The sequence below is a fragment of the Pantherophis guttatus genome, chromosome 3, assembly GCF_059756535.1.
Source record: "Pantherophis guttatus breed Tessera chromosome 3, ASM5975653v1, whole genome shotgun sequence".
Lineage (NCBI taxonomy): Eukaryota > Metazoa > Chordata > Lepidosauria > Squamata > Colubridae > Pantherophis > Pantherophis guttatus.
Genome location: NC_142065.1, coordinates 7,836,549 through 7,857,118, shown reverse-complemented (window position 1 = coordinate 7,857,118; position 20,570 = coordinate 7,836,549). Strand labels below are relative to the sequence as shown.

Genomic DNA, 20,570 nt, shown 5'->3' with positions numbered 1-20,570 from the left:
TTTAATTTGTTTTTAATTTATTGGGGTGTTTTTAAATCTGTCTTCGGCCAAATTGTTTAATTCGGTTTTATTCTGCTTTAAATTTTGTATTTATGTCTTTTTATCTTGTGGCTGTTCACCGCCCTGAGTCCTTCGGGAGTAGGGCGGTATACAAATCAAATAAAACAAACAAAACAAACAAACAAACGTTGTCAGGGCAAGCCACTAGGGTATAAAATAACAGCAAACTGCACTTGGTATTCAGCCGGTTTCAGCTGGTTATATCCGGTTCGAGCAAACCAGTAGTGGCGGCTGCAGGAGGCTCTGCCCACCTGCCCGGACGTCATCACGTCCTGTTTTTGATGCTCTGTGCATGCGCAGAAGATCCTGCGCGTATGCGGTCCCGTTGTGAACCGGTAGTAAAGGTAAGTAGAACCCAACCCTTCATTGCAGCATCCCCATAGTCACATGATCCAAATTCGGATCCTTGGCAACTGGTTCATATTTGTGACGGTTGCAGTGCCACTTAACAACTGTGGCAAAAAACGTTGCAAAATGGGGCAAATTCACTTAACAAATGACTTGCTTAGTAATGGAAATTTGGGGGGGGTCTTGTGGTCATAAGTCGAGGACTAACTGTAAAAATACAGGAGGGGAGAGAATTCTCTTCTTGTAACCTTAAAATAAAGGTAGTATAAGTACTCATAGTTTGGGTTTCTTGTCTGGACTACCTCGAGAAGGGCTGACAGAATGCAAGTGTGGGACACCAAGGAGGCTGTAGTAAGCCAATGATGAGAGGACTCCAAAATGAAACTCCATTCCTCTTTGCTGCCTTAAGGTAAAGGTAAAGGTTCCCCTCGCACACATGTGCTAGTCATTCCCGACTCTAGGGGGCGGTGCTCATCTCCGTTTCAAAGCCGAAGAGTCAGCGCTGTCCGAAGGCGTCTCCGTGGTCATGTGGCCGGCATGACTCAACGCCAAAGGCGCACGGAACGCTGTTCCCTTCCCGCCAAAGGTGGTGCCTATTTTTCTACTCACATTTTTTACGCGCTTTCGAACTGCTAGGTTGGCAGAAGCTGGGACAAGTAATGGGAGCTCACCCCATTACGCGACACTAGGGATTCGAACCGCTGAACTGCCGATCTTTCAATCGACAAGTTCAGCGTCTTAGCCACTGAGCCACCGCCTCCCTTTTTAAAAATATTTATATATATATATTTAAGAAACCTGCGTCCATTTGCGAGATGTTTCCCCACTGTGTTCTCCTCCTTGGAAAAAAAAAATCCAAATTTCCATATCTTTCTTTGTGAAATCAAAACAAATAGGTGGGGTAGGTGGGGGGAGGAGCACAAAATTGGCACAGCGCTAGAAGTCTGATCAATGCCTGGATCAGAGATTGTTTGAGTTAGTCAACGTTTCTCTGCCATTTGTCTCTTAGGACGTTGCCTGCACAAATATTTATTTTTAGACAATTCTCTGAGGCAAACATGCCATTTTCCGCTCTTTTTATTGAAGCACAATTCTTTTCCAAAATCCGAAAAGCGTTTCAAAAATGCTTTCAAAGAGGTTTTGGCTAAGCAGCCACACAGCTCGACCAGCAACGTTGGTTTACATAGATTGCTTCACGGATCACGTAAACAAATTACGTGATCAAGCTGGATCACGTAAACAAATAAGAAGGAATGTCCTTTTGAATAGCTGGAGGATCTGACACAAGATCACGTTTTAAATGCTTCCTCAGCCGAGGCTTACAGAGAGTCCTCGACTTAACGACTGTAACAGAATTTCCCAGAATTTCCATCCTAAGTCATGATGGTCATAAGCTGAGGCAGCCACATGACTGACTTAGTTTGATGACTTTTTGTGGCGGTTTTATGGCAGCACAGTCGTAAAGCGAATATGGTGGTCATTGAAGAAATAAATGCGTGCCTTTGTGGGATTTTGGTGGAAAAACGGTTAGTTTCCAGCAAAAGAATGTCGCAAATCATGTCATGTGACAGCAAAATGCTGCACCGGTTGCTAAGCAACCAAAATATGGTCATGTGACCATGGAGACCGGTACTGTCATTGGAACTCTGGAACTAAGTCATAAGTATCTTTTGGGGGTTCATTGTAACTTTGAATGGTCACTGGCTGGTTGTTAATGACCGGTGAGGACTAAGTAAGGACTATTAGAACTTAATAATTCATATTTCATATTTGTTGGATAGTCATTAGGGGTGTGTGAGTTCAGTTTCAGTCTGGGGAATTCTGGGAGTTGAAGTCCACACAGGTTCAAGGGTGTGGATTTCATTGAAGACATGAAAGCAGAATTCCAGTATTTGAGGGGGCTGCCACAAAGAAGAGGGAGCCAAACTATTCTCCAAAGCACCTGAGGGCAGGACAAGAAGCAATGGATGGAAACTAACCAAGAAGAGAAGCAACCTAGAACTAAGGAGAAATTTCCTGACAGTTAGAACAAGTCATCAGCGGAACACCTTGCCTCCAGAAGTTGTGGATGCTCCAACACTCTTGAGTTTTTAAGAAGAGATTGGACAGTCACTTGTCTCAAATGGTATAGGCCGATCTCCTGTTTGAGCAGTGGGTTGGACTAGAAGACCTCCAAGTTCCCTTCCAGCTCTATACTGATTCTGATTAAAGTTGCCATGCTTGAGAAACACAGATTTGCACCAATATGTTTCCTGCCTCTATGATGCACTGAGTCAGAGGGGGGGGCGTCACATAATGTAACAACCGGTTCGCCCAGCACCGAAAATGTGAGTTCCGTGCATGTGTGCAGCTTCAGAAACACAGCAATATAGGACGGGATAGCGCCAGTTGCAACTACCAGTTCGCCTGAACCTGCAGCAGCAGGTGTGAAATCCAGCAAGTTCTGACAGGTTCTGGAGAACGAGTAGCGGAAATTTTGACCAGTTCAGAGAACCAGCAAATACTACCTCTGGCTGGCCCCAGAGTGGGGTGGGAATGGGGATTTTGCAATATCCTTCCCCCTGGAGTGGGGTGGGGAATGAAGATTTTGCAGTATCCTTCCCCTGCTATGCCCACCAAGCCAAACCCACAGAACCTGTAGTAAAAAAATTTGGATTTCACCACTGGGCAGCAGCTTACCTCTGCACTGAGTTAAAAATATAGGGCTTATTGTGACTTTATTATAACCTCAAGGAGCAAAATCCAGCAGCCTCAAAGTGGCCTTTTTCCTGAACAAAATAATGTTATTTTCGAATTGTCCAATGGAGATGAGGGGGTGAGAACCCTAAGAAAGCTTTGTTGGAAAGCTTTCCAACACTGGCTAGGGGTAGCCAGTTATCTGGTCTTTTGGAAGGTTACAGCCAGTCGTATTTATTGGGGAGCAAACCACTGGATTGCGGAAGAAGGATTTTTCCTGATTCTTAGATAAAAAAAAACAGGATGGTGAATAATTTCCAGTACAGGTAGTCCTCGCCTTACAACCATTCATTTAGTGACTGTTTGAACACCACTGAAAAAAGTATGAACCTTTTTCACACTTATGACTATTGCAGCATCCCCGAGGGTCACAGGATCAAAATTCAGACAACTTGGTAACTGACTCGCATTTATGACGGTTCCAGTTTCCCCTGGATCATGTGCTCACCTTTTGCAACTTTCCGACAATCAAAGTCAATAGGGAAGCCACTTAGGAACCATGTTACGCTAACTTAACCACTGGAGTGATTCACCGTGGCAAGAAAGGTCGCAAAATGGGGTAAAACCACAGGTGAAATCCAGCAGGTTCTGACAGGTTCTGGAGAACCGGTAGCGGAAATTTTTAGTATTTCGGAGAACCGGCAAATACCACCTCTGGCTGGCCCCAGAGTGGAGTGGGAATGGAGATTTTGCAATATCCTTCCCCCAGGAGTGGGGAGGGAATGGAGATTTTGCAATATCTTTCTCCCAGGAATGGCGAGGGAATGGGGATTTTGCAGTATCCCTCCCCTGGAGTGGGGTAGGAATGGAGATTTTGCACTATCCTTCCCCCAGGAGTGGGGAGGGAATGGGGGATTTTGCAGTATCCTTCCCCTGTAGTGGGATGGGAATGGAGATTTTGCAGTATCCTTCCCCCAGGAGTGGGGAGGGAATGGAGATTTTGCAATATCCTTCCCCTGGAGTGGGGTAGGAATGGAGATTTTGCAGTATCCTTCCCCCAGGAGTGGGGTAGGAATGGAGATTTTGCAGTATCCTTCCCCCAGGAGTGGGGAGGGAATGGAGATTTTGCAATATCCTTCCCCCAGGAGTCGGGAGGGAATGGAGGATTTTGCAGTATCCTTCCCCTGCCACACCCATCAAGCCACACCACACCACGCCCACCAAGCCATGCCCACAGAACCGGTAGTAAAAAAAATTGGATTTCACCTCTAGGTAAAACTCACTTAACAACTTCCTTGCTTGAGCTTGAATAGAAATTTTGGGGCTCATTTACGGTTGTAAGTTGAGAACTACCTGTAATACGTGCTGTTTACTTACAGGCGTTTGAGAGATTCGAGCTGAGCTATAGCTCCTCGCTGGATCTGTGAAATTCGGTTGTTGTTCAAGAATCTGTGTTGGAGACAACAAAGAGAACGTGCTTGAGTGACCGTCAAAGACTTGGGGATTAAAGGTAGGCCCATGTAGGTGAGTGTTGGTGGGTCTTCTCTAAGCTAGATCTCTACATAGCTCATACTATGTAGCTCTGAAGCTCTGAAATTAATGCTGCAAAAACATTCTCACAATAGTGGCTCCTACATACAAAAGCAACAAATAAAGGGGAGAGGTTGACTGGGGATTCCAGGCATATATGAAAAGAGAAGAAGGTCAAAGAACACCAGGCACACCCAGAAGAAGAGAGAAAGACAACATCAAAGACACACCACAACAACTTCAGTTAACCATGGTTGAGGCTGCCAGAAGAGTATGGAGCAGAATTTTGTATCTCCCTCAGGATGAGGAGGAGGAGAAGAGAAGGAGGAGAAGGAAGAAAAAAAGAAGAAAGGAGGAGGAAGGAACAGGAGGAGGAGGAGGAGGAGAAAGAGGAAGAAGAGGAAGAAAAGGAAGAGGAAGAGGAGGAGAAGGAAAAAGGAAGAAGGGAGAAGAAGGAAGAAGGAACGAGGAAGAGGAGGCAAGGAGAGGAGGAGGAGGAAAAGGAAGAAGAAACAAGAAGAAAGGAAGCAACAGGAGGAGGAAGAGGAGGAGGAGAAAGAGGAAGAAGAGGAAGAAAAGGAAGAGGAAGAGGAGAAGAAGGAAAAAGGAAGAAGGGAGGAGGAAGAGGAGAGGAAGAGGAGGAGGAGGAGGAGAAGAGAGGAGAAGAAGGAAGAAGGAAGGAAGAAGGAAGGAGGAGGAGAGGAGAAGGAAGAAGAAACAAGAAGAAAGGAGGAGGAAGGAACAGGAGGAGGAAGAGGAGGAGGAGAAAGAGGAGGAAGAGGAAGAAAAGGAAGAGGAAGATGAGAAAGAGAAGGAAAAAGGGAGGAGGGAGGAGGAAGAGGAAGAGGGAGGAGGAGAAGGAAAAAGGAAGAAAGGAGGAAGAGGAAGAAGGGAGAAGAAGGAGGAAGAAGAAGAGGAGAAGGAGGAGAAGAAAGGAGAAGAAGGAAGGAAGTAGAACAAGAGGAGGAGGAAAAGAGGAGGAGGAGGAAGAAGAAGAGGATGAGAAGAAGGAAAAAGGAAGGAAGCAGAAGGAGGAGAAACAGGAGGAGGAGAAGGAGGAAGAAGAGGAGGAAGAGGAGGAGGAACAGGAAGAGGAAGAGGAAGAAAAGTTGCTCCTGCTTCAAGCTGAGCCAAAAATGGTCTCAGCTGCAGAAGGGCCATGAAAGACCCTGGGCATTTGGAGGGATCCTGGAGCGGTGCCACCACGATTAACAGAAGGTCCCTTACACGTATGGTGTAAAACAAGTACTATATTGGCGTTCATTTCATTTTTGGCACTGTGGGGTGCAAGGAAACAAGGCTTCCTGTTGTAAAATGTTGTACAAACCGTATCAGTTGGGCTTTACTGCAGAAATCATTACTAATAATCTAGATTTCAGGGCACCTGGTGAACCAGGCCATTGGCTGCCTTGTTAAAAATCAGAATTTCTTTTGGAATTCATGAATACATGAAATCTGCATGGGCAATTTCCAATTTGTTGTCAATCACTTCACGACTTACAGTCTTTCCAGCTTGGGTAGGTCATTAAAAGTTCCCACTTCCAAACTTTCAAGGTTGTTAAAATGCAGGTAGCTGGTATGAAAAAAAGGGATAAAAAACAAAGAAACAGGACAGATAATTAATTTCCAAAGTTAGGCTGCTTACTAAACCACAAGCTATTTATTTATTTATTTATTTATTTACATTTCATCTTTCTTAACCACCCCCTCTCCCTCGGAGTGGGGATCTGGAGTGGCGTACAATATACAGATAGTCCTCGACTTAACAACGGTTCATTTAGTGACCATTTGAAGTTACAACGGCATTGAAAATGTACGACCGTTGTTTTTTTTTCACACTTAAAACTGTCGCAATAACCCCATGGTCACATGATCAAAATTCAGACGCTTGGCAACTGGCTCGTATTTATGACGGTTGCAGTGTCCCGGGGTCACATGTGGTCCCGTTTTGTGACCTTCTGATCAGCAAAGTCAATGGAGAAGCCAGATTCACTTAACAACGGTGTTGTTAACTTAACAATTTGCTTAGCAAGAAAGGTCGTAAAATGGGAAAAAAAATTTCACTTAACAGTTGTCTCACTTAGCAATGGTAACTTTGGACTTAATTGTGGTTGTAAATCAAGGACTATCTGCATATGGTTGGTTGGAAACTTAATTGGCAACAAGAAAGTCAGAAATTCAAAGCTTTCTCTACTGGTGTAAAAACCCCTTCCTCAAAACAATTTCTCCCTGTCACGTTGCTACTACAGACCCTGAAAAAAAAAACCAATTGTTTTCTAGCCTCCAATAACTATAAGTTCAGGCTGTCATTTATTATTCTTTCTCTCTTTCCCTGTTGCCTGATTATCCCAGACAGATTCCTTCGATTCCAACACAATTGTTTAGTTTTTCTAGCCAGGAATGTAACACATCCAGCATTCTGGAGTTTTCTCAGCCCTTCCGATGCATTTGGACATGTGGTAAAGTATTTTAAACCGGATGAGACCGATAAGAATGACCGTTCATCGCAGGTTGAGTTGGATGTGTGATAAGAGAGCTGCCGAGCATGACTCACAAACAGGTGGAGGGATTTAGGAAAAACAGCAAGATCGGCACAAGCGTTTTTCCAGAATCTGATCACCATCCAAAAAGATATTTGAGCCTCCCATTAAGTGGCTCAGTTTTACAAGATGGATTTGGAGCAAAGGGAAGGAGTCTCTTTTAGGATCCGAATCAAAAGCTGTTCCTACAACTGAAAACCAAAAATATCAGAATAGAATAACAGAGTTGGAAGGCACCTCGGTTGTTAAGGGAATCTGGCTTCCCCACTGACTTCTTGAAAGTCGCAAAAGGGCACGCGGCCCTCCCGAGCTCCGTTTTCGCTGGCAGAGGGTTGCCGGAGGCTGTCACAGCTGGAAACGGAGCTTGGGAGCCCGTTTTAACTGGTAGAGCACTCGGGCTGCCACAGGCAACCCCGACATGAGTGACATCCAGAGGTGGTATTCAGCCGGTTCGGACATGTTCGGGTGGACCGGTAGTGGCAACCTGTGGGTGGGCCTGCCCACCCACCCGGGTGCAATCCCGTCCTATATGGCTGTGGTTTTGATGCTGCACGCATATGCACCAGCAAATTGCCGTCTTTTGTGATGCCGCACGCATGTGCGGATGGCACGCACGCATATTTCCGGTGCTGACCAAACCGGGTGCTACAGTATGTGAATCCCATGTCTGATGACATCGAGCGAGCCATGCCCGCTCTGGCCACACACAACCCACCCCCCACCCCCCCGAGGTCAGACACAACCCTGCTGCGGTCCTCAATGAAATTGAGTTTGACACCCCTGCAGTAGGTGAAATACTACCGGTTCACTCCGGTTCGGGAGAACCGGTAGTGATAAAAACTACCAGTTCAGGCGAACCGGTAGTTAAAAAAAGCTACCAGTTCAGGAAAATCTGTACTTAGTTACCAGTTTGGTTGTTCCAACAGTTTAAAAAGCTACCAGTTCGGGCGAACTGGTAGTTAAAAAAAGCTACTGGTTCCTCCGAACCGGTATTTCCGATGATCAGCTGTGCTGCGCGGTTGATATTAGCTAGAAAGCAAGAAATCCTGCTTTCTAGCAAAGCTAAATCGCTCGGCACAGCTGATCCCCCCCCTCGCTGTTCTACTTACCTTCCCAAGCCTCCCTTTGGCATGTACCGCACATGTGTGCACTGTGCATGCAGCGTGCATTTGGCACGCAACGCACATGCGCGGCCAGCAAACCAGTAGCAAACCGGTTGAGATTTCACCAGAGGGCCTGCTCTAAAGAGAGGAGACGAGATGAGGGGTAGGTCTCTGCCTTTTTTGCAAAAACAAAAAATACAACCTTTGGTGCTGTTTTATCTTCTCGCAACTAACTCTTGCCAAGACTCACGGTCATCTTGGCAAGCCAAGCTTTTTTTTTTTTTTTTAGAACAACTTGCATTTGTTGTTTTTGGGAGGGAGGGAGGCAGGAGAGGTGGGGTTTTGCAATGGCCAAAAAACCCAGAGAGGAAATTCCATCGGTCTCTGTGCAATTTCTAACGTAAAGTTTGGCTCCAACTTACAGCTGTTCCAGAGAATGCAGCCCCTCGAAAGCCTGGCTCTGAATGCTTTGGATTTCGTTCTTGTAAAGGTAACTTGGAAAAGAGAGAGAGAGAGAGAGAGAAAGGGAAGAATTAGGATGGGGAAATCTTGGGTGGTGTAAACAATATTGTCTGGGTGTATGCAAGTCTTTAAACTAAGGGCGTCACACTCAAGGCCTGGGGGTGGGGCTGGATTCGGCCTGCAGGATGCTTAGATCTGGCCCACGGGACCGCCCTGGAAAAAGTGAAGGACTGGCCCACAGTGCCTCTGTCAGCGAAAACGGAGCTTGGGAGGGCTGGGTGCGGCCCTCCTGACCTCCGTTTTAGCTGGCAGAGGGTTGCAGGAGTCCATTGCAGCCGAAAACGGAGCTCAAGATCCTGTTTTCACTGGCAGAGCGCTCGGGCCACCAAAACCACAAGCCGACATGACTGACGTCGAGTGGGCCACGCCCTCCCTGGCCTTCCCCACCCCAGCCCCCCCAAGGTCAAACACAACCCTGATGTGGCCCTCAATGAAATCGAATTTGACACCCTTGCTTTAAACAGACACCCAAAGGGTTTTCATGTCAAAGGTGGAACTAGAACTCACAGTCTCCTGGCGACTGGCTCAAAGTCACCCAAGGGGTTTTCATGTCAAAGGTGGTACTAGAACTCACAGTCTCCTGGCGACTGGCTCAAAGTCACCCAAGGGGTTTTCATGTCAAAGGTGGAACTAGAAATCACAGTCTCCTGGCGACTGGCTCAAAGTCACCCAAAGGGTTTTCATGTCAAAGGTGGAACTAGAAATCACAGTCTCCTGGTGCCCACCTCAAAGTCACCCAAGGGGTTTTCATGTCAAAGGTGGTACTAGAACTCACAGTCTCCTGGCGACTGGCTCAAAGTCACCCAGGGGGTTTTCATGTCAAAGGTGGAACTAGAACTCACAGTCTCCTGGCGACTGGCTCAAAGTCACCCAGGGGGTTTTCATGTCAAAGGTGGAACTAGAACTCACAGTCTCCTGGCGACTGGCTCAAAGTCACCCAGGGGGTTTTCATGCCTAAGGTAGAACTAGAACTCACAGTCTCCTGAAGACTGGCTCAAAGTCACCCAGGGGGTTTTCATGTCTAAGGTGGAACTAGAACTCACAGTCTCCTGGTGACTGGCTCAAAGTCACCCGGCGGTTTTACTGTTTAAGGTGATACTAGAACTCACAGTCTCCTGGTGACTGGCTCAAAGTCACCCGGCGGTTTTACTGTTTAAGGTGGTACTAGAACTCACAGTCTCCTGGTGACTGGCTCAAAGTCACCCAGGAGGTTTTCATGTCTAAGGCGGAACTAGAACTCACAGTGTCCTGGTGACTGGCTCAAAGTCACCCAAGGGGTTTTCATGTCAAAGGTGGTACTAGAACTCACAGTCTCCTGGCGACTGGCTCAAAGTCACCCAGGGGGTTTTCATGTCAAAGGTGGAACTAGAACTCACAGTCTCCTGGCGACTGGCTCAAAGTCACCCAGGGGGTTTTCATGCCTAAGGTAGAACTAGAACTCACAGTCTCCTGAAGACTGGCTCAAAGTCACCCAGGGGGTTTTCATGTCTAAGGTGGAACTAGAACTCACAGTCTCCTGGTGACTGGCTCAAAGTCACCCGGCGGTTTTACTGTTTAAGGTGATACTAGAACTCACAGTCTCCTGGTGACTGGCTCAAAGTCACCCGGCGGTTTTACTGTTTAAGGTGGTACTAGAACTCACAGTCTCCTGGTGACTGGCTCAAAGTCACCCAGGAGGTTTTCATGTCTAAGGCGGAACTAGAACTCACAGTGTCCTGGTGACTGGCTCAAAGTCACCCAGCCAAATTTCATGCCTAATGTGGGACTAGAACTCACCAGCACTCACTCAGCCAACCTTCATGCCTAACACTTGACTAGAACTCACCATCTCCTGGCGATTGGCCCAGTTGGCTGGGGAATTCTAGGAGTTGAAGTCCACCCATCTTTAAAGCTGCCAAGTTTGAGAAACATTGATTTTTTTTAGAGCAGGTCAGAAACTGTAGAGAAGTCAATACTCACAGGTATTTCAACTTCTTAAGCCCTTCAAAGGAGTTTCGTGCTATGTGCTTCAGTAAGTTGTTGTTCAAAAGCCTGGAAGGGAGCAAAAGAGGTAGATCAAAGCAATGGCCGAATACATTATTTGGAGATGTCGTGCTGAGTTCTGATGTTTTCCGCGTGAACTGATTATCATCCATTTGCTCATCCAAGGATTATTCGAAGACTTCAGAAGTCATACAATCAACTATGAGAACCCAGCAGATTGATTAATAAAAGGTGAGTTTCACATTTAACCATCCCCCAATTTATTGGGAATAGGGGAAAAAAAAAACCAAACCAAGAGGTGATCTTTATTCAAACTCTTTTAACTCCTGGAGGAGAAAAAATAGGATGTAAATTTTAACAAAACAGCAACAGTAAAGTCTGGAATTAACTCCATCCATCAGGCAGCATAGCTCTAGTCCCCTGACAGTGACATGGCCTGGGGAGTCTTTGGTGTTCTCTGAGCTTGGTTGTTTTGTTTGCATTCAGACATTCAGTGAGAACAATTAACCAGTGGAACAACTGGCCTCCAGAAGTTGTGAGTGCTCCAACACTGAAAAGTTTTGAAGAAGAGATTGGATAACCATTCGTCTGAAATGCTATAGGGCAGTGATGGCTAACCCTTTTGCCATTGCGTGCCAAAAGCGGGGGGAGTGCGGGGTAGTTGCGTGCGTGCGTAATTCACTCATAATTCTATGTGCCCTGCCCCCCCCCCAATGCATGCACCCCGTGCTCCACCCACTTTTGGCATATGATGGCACGGTGGGCTCGGTAGGCCCATTTTTCGCCCTCCCCAGGCTCCAGAGGCTTTCTAGAAGCCTGGGGAGGGCAAAAACAGCCTTCCCCACCATCACCAACGCGGAGGCCCTCCAGAGGCCGGAAACAGCCCATTTGCTGACTTCCAGTGGGCCCAGAAGGCCCAAAAATCAGCTGACCAGCACGTGCATGCGTGCTGGAGCTCAGCTAGGGCAACGCTCAAGTGCTCACCAATATGGCTCCACGTGCCACCTGTGGCACGTGTGCCATAGGTTCACCATCATGGCTATAGAGCCATGATGGTGAACCTGTGGGCACGCGAGCGTTGCCGTAGCTCAGCTCCAGCGCACCAACTGATTTTCGGGCCTTTTGGGTTCACTAGAAGTCGGGAAACGGGCCGTTTTGCGCCTCCGAAGGGCCTACGGGGGGTGGGGGAGACTGTTTTCAATCTCCCCAGGCTCCAAGAAAGCCTCTGGAGCCTGGAGAGGGCGAAAAATGGGCCTTCTGGGCCCACCAGTAACCTTTTTGCTTTCGCATGCCAAAAGCATGGGGAGTGTGGAGGGGGGGCATGTGTGCATGCGCCGGGACGCAGGGCACGGGGGACATTGGGTGTGGGCACGCCTGCGTGCGACCCTCCCATGCTCGGCATGCGACGGCAAAAAGATTAGCCATCAGTATAGGGTTTCCTGCTTGAGCAGGAGGTTGGGCCAGAAGATTTCCAAGGTCCCTTTCTTCTCTTCTCTTCTCTTCTCTTCTCTTCTCTTCTCTTCTCTTCTCTTCTCTTCTCTTCTCCTCTCCTCTCCTCTCCCCTCTTCCCCAACTAAGTAATGTCATCAGTGCTAGAAGGGAGGGGGGTTTGCTCTTTAGTAGTTTTACACATCGTCTCCACCAGCCAACACCCAGATAAACAGGATTAACACCAGACAAACGATTGAGCAGAAACCACTACCCTAAAGTCAAGGAACACCAAGGAGAAAGCCACAGCCTTACCAAGAATGTGATGGGAAGTTGCTATATACAAACAGGAAAGAAACCTCACTCCCTTCTAGCACTGATGCCATTACCTAGATTGGGCGATGAAACGTCTGCTCAAAAGACAACCAAGCTCACAGAGCACCAAGGGTACCACAATCCTCCCCCCCCCTCTTCACAAATCTCACTACCTTATAGGGCTGATGATGTTACCTATCTGGGTAATGAAATGTCTGCAAGAAAACAACCAAGCTCGGAGACAGCCAAGGACCCCACAGTCCTCCTCCTCCATGGTGATGTTACCTATTTCGGTAAGGAAATGTCTGCAAAAAAACAACAAAGCTGAGAGAGCGGCAATTCCTGGTCAACTCTGAGCTACAGACATTCTCTTCTACCTGCTTTGAAGTGATGCCTCTTCTGTCTAAAGAGGCAAAAATATTTTTTCAGGTAGACTAAAAAATTGATGCAAAAGCCTTTTCCTCCCTCTGTGGCTGGGACATGGAGAAGTCCCAGGCTCCAGATCAGGGGTGAAATGCTACCAGTTCGCTCCGATTCAGGCGAATCGGTAGTGATAAAAACTACCGGTTCAGGTGAACTGGTAGTAAAAAAAAAAAGCTACCAGTTCAGTTGAACCGATAGTTTAAAAAAGCTGGGCCGCATGATCAGCTGGGCCGCACAGTTTAGCTTTGCTAGAAATCAGGAAATCCTGCTTTCTAGCGAAGTTAAATCATGCAGCACAGCTGATCCTCCCTCTTGCTGTTCTACTTACCTTCCCAAGCCTCCTTTTGGGGCGTGATATGTGCACGCCCATGCGCACTACGCACCAAAAGGAGGCTTGGGAAGGTAAGTAGAACAGCGGGAGGAGGGGAGGTCAGCTGTGCCGCGCGATTTAACTTTGCTAGAAGGCAGGATTTCCTGCTTTTTAGCAAAGCTAAACCGTGCGGCACAGCTGATCCCCCTCCCTCGCTGTTCTACTTACTTTCCCAAGCCTCCTTTTGGAGCGTACTGTTCACATGCGTGCACAGTGCCTGTGTAGTGCGCACTTATGCACGGCCAGCGAGCCAGTAGCAAACCGGTTCAGATTTCACCACTGCTCCAGATGAAGGAAGTTCTCCTCTAGCAGCGATCTTCAAGGGATATGTTGGCTTTGTGTGCAAATAGTCCTTGACTTACAACAGTTCATTTAGTGACCATTCCAAGTTACAATGGCACACTGAAAAAAAGTGATCGATGACCATTTTTCACACTTATGACCATTGCAGCATCCTCATGGTCACTGGATAAATTCAGATGCTTGACAACCGACTCACCTTTATGACGGTCGCAGTGTCCTGGCTCTCCTGTGATCCGATTTTGCGACCTCCGGACAAGCAAAGTCAATGGGGAAGCCAGATTCCCTTAGCAATCATGTTACCAACTTAACAACTGCAGTGACTCACTTAACTCAGTGGTGGCAAGGAAGGTCGTAAAATGGGGCAAAACTCATTTAACAACTGTCTCGCTTAGCAATGGAAATCTGGGATCTCCGCTGTGGTCGTAAGTCAGGGACAACCTGTATTTTGAGCAATGCTTTGGACGGCGAACGAGGGGTTATTCAGCCCTATCACAATGATTCATAACAAACCCTCAAAGGGCCGGAAAAGAGATTCTGGAGTGAAGTTTCCACAATCTGCAATTTCCTGAGAGTTTCAGTTTTAGGTCTCCACTTGGAACATCTGCAGATGGTTGCCATGGCCTCCATAAACAGCACCGGTCAAACACATCTGGATGAGCAGCCAAAAGATTTGGCCGTCTGCGTTTTGGCGCCGGTGAGAACAAGCTGCGGTCTGTTTCCACGGAAGGATTTGCGTCCAGCAGCATCCGTCAACGTCGCCAGCGTTGGTGATAAGCTTCTTGGCCTGGATTTCCTTGAACCGATCCAGGTTTTTTCCACCCTCCTCCTCACTTTCTTCGGTTCTAATCAGGCTTGGATCCCGAGATGGAATTGGCTCCTTTTTTTTTTTTTTAATTGCTTGGCTGTTTTTTGCGGCTTTAGAAAAATCATTTCGGTGTAGCGGTAGGAAAAGGAACCTGGAATTTCCATCATTATCTCATGATGGCCATAAGTGAGGCACCCTCAAGACCAGAGGTCTTCAAACTTGGCAGCTTTAAGACTTGTGGACTTCAACTGCCAGAATTCTCCAGCCAGCACAGCTGGCTGGAGAATTCTGGGAGTTGAAGTCCACAAGTCTTAAAGCTGCCAAGTTTGAAGACCTCTGCTCAAGACTGACTTGTTTTCACAGTATGTTTGCAGTGGTCGTTAAGCGAGCATGGCAGTTGTTCAGCGAATCCATGGCCTACAATGGGCGTTTTTGTTTTTATTTTGCTAGAAAATGGAAGTTCACTTCGTTTGGCGTTGGCTGCAACTTCAGATATTGCCCTGTTTCTTTGAGTTGTTCTATGCTCCGACTGGTGTCAGCTTTGATAGTGTCCATCCACCACGTTCTTTGTTGACATGGTTTCCTTTTACTACTAACTCTTCCAAACATCAATTGAGTTCTCCAGTGGATTTGATATGGCCAAAGAAGTGAGACAGTTACGTGATTTTGCCTTCTAGTGCAGAGATGGCTAACTTTTTTGTCGACACGTGCCAAAAGTGCCCCCCCGTGCACAATGGCGTGTGCGCATGGCCACACCCATAATGCAATGCACGTGTGACACTCCCCCTCACGTGCCCCACCCACCCCCACTCATCCATGCATAACCCCCGTGCTCAAGGGTAAAATGCTTCCGGGTCGGACCGGATCACCCGATCCGGTAGCGATGGCAGCGGGTGGTTCAGAGAACCGGTAGCAAAAATCCCTGCACCCCCCCCACGCCCAGCTGAGCTGCACGATCATCAGAGGCTTTTTTTTTTTTTACTTTTAAAAGCATTTTTTCTACAACCTCTTCCGACGAAAAAATGCTTTTAAAAGTTTAAAAAAAGCCTCTGATGATCATGCGGCTCAGCTGGGATCGTCAGAGGCTTTTCAAAGCATTTTTTCCTGCAACCTCTTGGCCAAAGAGGTAGTAAAAAAAATGCTTTGAAAGGTCTCTGACGATCCCAGCTGAGTTGCCTGATCGGCAGAGGCTTTTCAAAACATTAGAAAAAAATGCTTTGAAAAGTTAAAAAAAAAAAAAAAGTTGGCCACGCCCACCCAGTCACATTACCCACCACCACCAAGCCATGCCTACAGAACCGGTAGTAACAGATTTTACATTTCACCCCTGCCCGTGCTCCCTCCACCCGCCCATGCATGCGCACAAGACCCTCCCGCACTCCCACCCCCTTGAGCTTCCCCCGCCCCCTGCGTATGCACGGCAGGGACTTGAAAATCAGCTGGCTGGCAGGAGGCACATGAGCATGTACAGTGGAGCTGAGCTGGGGCGACGGCTCAGGTGCCATCAGAGAGGGCGCTGCTTGCCACCCCTGGCACACATGCCATAGGTTCGTCATCACGGGTCTAGTGAATGGCGGGAGTTATGCGCTCCAATACAATTTGCTTGTTAGTCACCTCTACTGTCCAAGGATGAAGGTGACCAGTGTTTTCTCCCGCGGCTGGCTGTCAGGGAAGGCAAGCACCCAAAAGTTACCGGAGTCGCTCACTCTCCTTCTTGAATGAGCCGCCACCATCGCCGCTCTAGTCCATGCACCAGCTGCACAAGTGCACACCCTTTATTTAATTCACTCATCAGCGGCAGGTTGGATGTGCGCTTGTGCAGCTGGCGCGTGGACCAGAGCGGCTCATTCAAGAAGGAGAGTGAGCGACTCCGGTAACTTTCGGGCGCCTGCCTTCCCTGACAGCCAGCCATGGGAGAAACGTGAGCAGTAGGATACACCGCGTGGCGAAGGGTGAGCAGGCAGCAGCTCCGCGGCAAGGCCAGAGTCAGGGAATGGTGCATTCCCTGACTCCGGAGAATGGGGCGGGTGGTCGGAGCCGCGGGAGAAAGGTAAGGATACACCACTTGGCGATGAGAGAGAGCGGGCAGCGGCTCCGGGGCAAGGCTGGTATCGGGGAATGGTGCATTCCCCGACCTGGTTGAGGAAGGTGGCGGCTCCAGGGCCCCCAGGAAATGGCACATCCCTGGCCCCCAACCCAAAGCAAAGAGAGAGCAGGTGGCGAGTGTGTGGCAGAATAGAAATTTAAAAAGTTTTCCTACCGGGTTCTGTGGGTGTGGCTTGGTGGGTGGGTGGGTGGGTCTTGTGACTGAGTGGGCATGGCTGTGAGTGACATCGAGTTGGCCACGCCCACTCAGCCACAGGACACCCACACACAGCAAGCCAAGCCCACAGAACCGGTAGGGAAAAATTTTAGATTTCACCCCTGCTGCAACCCCCACTCCCTTCTAGCACTGATGAAGTTACCTAGCTGGGTAACGAAACATCTGTAAGAAAACAACCGAGCTCAGGGAGCACCAAGGGCCTCTATTGTTTCGGTCCTCTACAACAGTCCCAGTTTTTCTCATGTGGGCCCTGGAGAAAATTAATTGCCCGCCTCTTGTCCTACATATCTCAAGGCTTCCTAGAAACCTATGAAGTTCTGAAGCCCAACTCATGAGCTACGACCTCCTGGCATGCAATAAAACACAACCCTGTCCAAACAAAACAGAGCAGGTGGTCCTGCCTGCCCAATCTGAGCCAACAAATCAAGCTACCTTGAAACTCATCCAGCAGACCGTGACCTAACTTAAGCATCGTGCCCCAGCCAAGAAAATCAAAACCATCCATTGCTCAGCGGGGTTATTTCTGCCAGGTTAGGCAAAAAAAAAAAAACAGCTTGTGGCTTTTTCCATTTTAGGTAAAGGCGGGCGAAAGGAGCAGGGAGCCCACGAGCAACTTACAGCGTGTCGAGATTCTTCAGATTCCTGAAGACACCTGGCTCGATGCTTTTGATGCGGTTGAAGCGCAGATCCCTGGAAAGAATGAGAAAAAGGGTTAGTTAGTCCATCACCCGTGCGTGTTTGGCTCCCCCCGGTCATCCCGATAATTGACTTTTTGGTAGGTCTGTAGGACATGCTGAGCTAAGAAGCTCAGCTAACAATTGCACACACCTGTCTTATTCCCCCTAAGGCAGCGTTGTCAAACTCAAGGCCCACGGACCAGATCCAGCCTGTGATGTGGTTGGATCTGGTCCATGGGGCTGGCCAGGAAAATGTAAAGGCGTGTGGCACTCATCAGGGCCACGCTCCGGAAAAGCTGAACTTCTGGGTTCTAGCATGCATGAGTGCCTGACGATCAGTGGCTGGCACACATGCGCAGGCCGGTTTCAGCACTGCCACACGCGCAAAGGATAGCTGATCGTCGCACGCACGCCAGAAATCCGGAAGACAAACAGGCAAGGTTATGTGTGCTGGGCGACATGGCTTCGCATGCCGCCTTGGGCACGCGTGCCATAGGTTTACCCTGACGGATCTGGACCAGTGGTGAAATCCAAATTTTTTTACTACCAGTTCTGTGGGCGTGGCTTGGTGGGTGCGGCAGGGGAAAGATACTGCAAAATCCCCATTCCCTCCCCACTCCTGGGGGAAGGATACTGCAAAATTCCCATTCCCTCCCCACTCCAGGGGGAAGGATATTGCAAAATCCCATTCCCTCCCCACTCCAGGGGAAGGATACTGCAAAATCCCCATTCCCATCCCACTCCTGGGGGAAGGATACTGCAAAATCCCCATTCCCTCCCCACTCCTGGGGGAAGGATATTGCAAAATCCCCATTCCCTCCCCACTCCAGGGGAAGGATACTGCAAAATCCCCATTCCCTCCCCACTCCTGGGGGAAGGATACTGCAAAATCCCGATCCCCATTCCACTCCTGGGGGAAGGATATTGCAAAATCCCATTTCCTCCCCACTCCAGGGGGAAGGATACTGCAAAATCCCCATTCCCTCCCCACTCCTGGGGGAAGGATATTGCAAAATCCCATTCCCTCCCCACTCCTGGGGGAAGAATACTGCAAAATCCCCATCCCCACCCCTCTCCTGGGGGAAGGATATTGCAAAATCCCCATTCCCATCCCACTCCTGGGGGAAGGATACTGCAAAATCCCCATTCCCATCCCACTCCAGCAGAAGGATACTGCAAAATCCCCATTCCCATCCCACTCCTAGGGGAAGGATATTGCAAAATCCCCATCCCCACCCCACCCCTGAGGGAAGGATATTGCAAAATCCCCATTCCCTCCCCACTCCTGGGGGAAGGATATTGCAAAATCCCCATTCCCTCCCCACTCCTGGGGGAAGGATACTGCAAAATCCCGATCCCCATTCCACTCCTGGGGGAAGGATATTGCAAAATCCCATTCCCTCCCCACTCCAGGGGGAAGGATATTGCAAAATCCCCATCCCCACCCCTCTCCTGGGGGAAGGATATTGCAAAATCCCCATTCCCATCCCACTCCTGGGGGAAGGATACTGCAAAATCCCCATTCCCATCCCACTCCAGCAGAAGGATACTGCAAAATCCCCATTCCCATCCCACTCCTAGGGGAAGGATATTGCAAAATCCCCATCCCCACCCCACCCCTGAGGGAAGGATATTGCAAAATCCCCATTCCCTCCCCACTCCTGGGGGAAGGATATTGCAAAATCCCCATTCCCTCCCCACTCCAGGGGAAGGATACTGCAAAATCCCATTCCCTCCCCACTCCTGGGGGAAGGATACTGCAAAATCCCCATTCCCTCCCCACTCCTGGGGGAAGGATATTGCAAAATCCCATTCCCTCCCCACTCCAGGGGAAGGATACTGCAAAATCCCCATTCCCATCCCACTCCTAGGGGAAGGATATTGCAAAATCCCCATCCCCACCCCACCCCTGAGGGAAGGATATTGCAAAATCCCCATTCCCTCCCCACTCCTGGGGGAAGGATATTGCAAAATCCCCATTCCCTCCCCACTCCAGGGGAAGGATACTGCAAAATCCCATTCCCTCCCCACTCCTGGGGGAAGGATACTGCAAAATCCCCATTCCCTCCCCACTCCTGGGGGAAGGATATTGCAAAATCCCATTCCCTCCCCACTCCAGGGGAAGGATACTGCAAAATCCCCATTCCCTCCCCACTCCTGGGGGAAGGATATTACAAAATCCCCATTCCCTCCCCACTCCAGGGGAAGGATACTGCAAAATCCCATTCCCTCCCCACTCCTGGGGGAAGGATACTGCAAAATCCCCATTCCCTCCCCACTCCTGGGGGAAGGATATTGCAAAATCCCATTCCCTCCCCACTCCAGGGGAAGGATACTGCAAAATCCCCATTCCCATCCCACTCCTGGGGGAAGGATACTGCAAAATCCCCATTCCCTCCCCACTCCTGGGGGAAGGATATTGCAAAATCCCCATTCCCTCCCCACTCCAGGGGAAGGATACTGCAAAATCCCCATTCCCTCCCCACTCCTGGGGGAAGGATACTGCAAAATCCCGATCCCCATTCCACTCCTGGGGGAAGGATATTGCAAAATCCCATTTCCTCCCCACTCCAGGGGGAAGGATACTGCAAAATCCCCATTCCCTCCCCACTCCTGGGGGAAGGATATTGCAAAATCCCATTCCCTCCCCACTCCTGGGGGAAGAATACTGCAAAATCCCCATCCCCACCCCTCTCCTGGGGGAAGGATATTGCAAAATCCCCATTCCCATCCCACTCCTGGGGGAAGGATACTGCAAAATCCCCATTCCCATCCCACTCCAGCAGAAGGATACTGCAAAATCCCCATTCCCATCCCACTCCTAGGGGAAGGATATTGCAAAATCCCCATCCCCACCCCACCCCTGAGGGAAGGATATTGCAAAATCCCCATTCCCTCCCCACTCCTGGGGGAAGGATATTGCAAAATCCCCATTCCCTCCCCACTCCTGGGGGAAGGATACTGCAAAATCCCGATCCCCATTCCACTCCTGGGGGAAGGATATTGCAAAATCCCATTCCCTCCCCACTCCTGGGGGAAGAATACTGCAAAATCCCCATCCCCACCCCTCTCCTGGGGGAAGGATATTGCAAAATCCCCATTCCCATCCCACTCCTGGGGGAAGGATACTGCAAAATCCCCATTCCCATCCCACTCCAGCAGAA

At 49.0% G+C, this 20,570-nt stretch overlaps 1 protein-coding gene and 1 long non-coding RNA gene across 4 annotated transcripts in view; one reads left to right on the top strand and one right to left on the bottom strand.

Moving 5' to 3' along the window:
* LOC117679398 (peroxidasin homolog) overlaps positions 1 to 20,570 on the bottom strand; it is a 126,643-nt gene that overhangs the window by 30,524 nt on the left and 75,549 nt on the right. For all 3 annotated transcript variants that reach the window (XM_087889004.1, XM_060684349.2, XM_087889005.1), the window contains exons 2-6: positions 17,348 to 17,419; positions 10,739 to 10,810; positions 8,680 to 8,751; positions 6,116 to 6,187; positions 4,462 to 4,533 (exon numbers count right to left, since the gene is read on the bottom strand). In XM_087889004.1, the coding sequence (XP_087745130.1) occupies positions 4,462 to 4,533; positions 6,116 to 6,187; positions 8,680 to 8,751; positions 10,739 to 10,810; positions 17,348 to 17,419 (360 nt within the window). The remainder of the gene's footprint in view (positions 1 to 4,461; positions 4,534 to 6,115; positions 6,188 to 8,679; positions 8,752 to 10,738; positions 10,811 to 17,347; positions 17,420 to 20,570) is intronic.
* LOC132709733 (uncharacterized) lies at positions 4,464 to 10,995 on the top strand. The gene is made up of 3 exons (XR_009620737.2): positions 4,464 to 4,608; positions 8,682 to 8,747; positions 10,928 to 10,995. It is a non-coding gene; the product is annotated as an uncharacterized LOC132709733 (long non-coding RNA).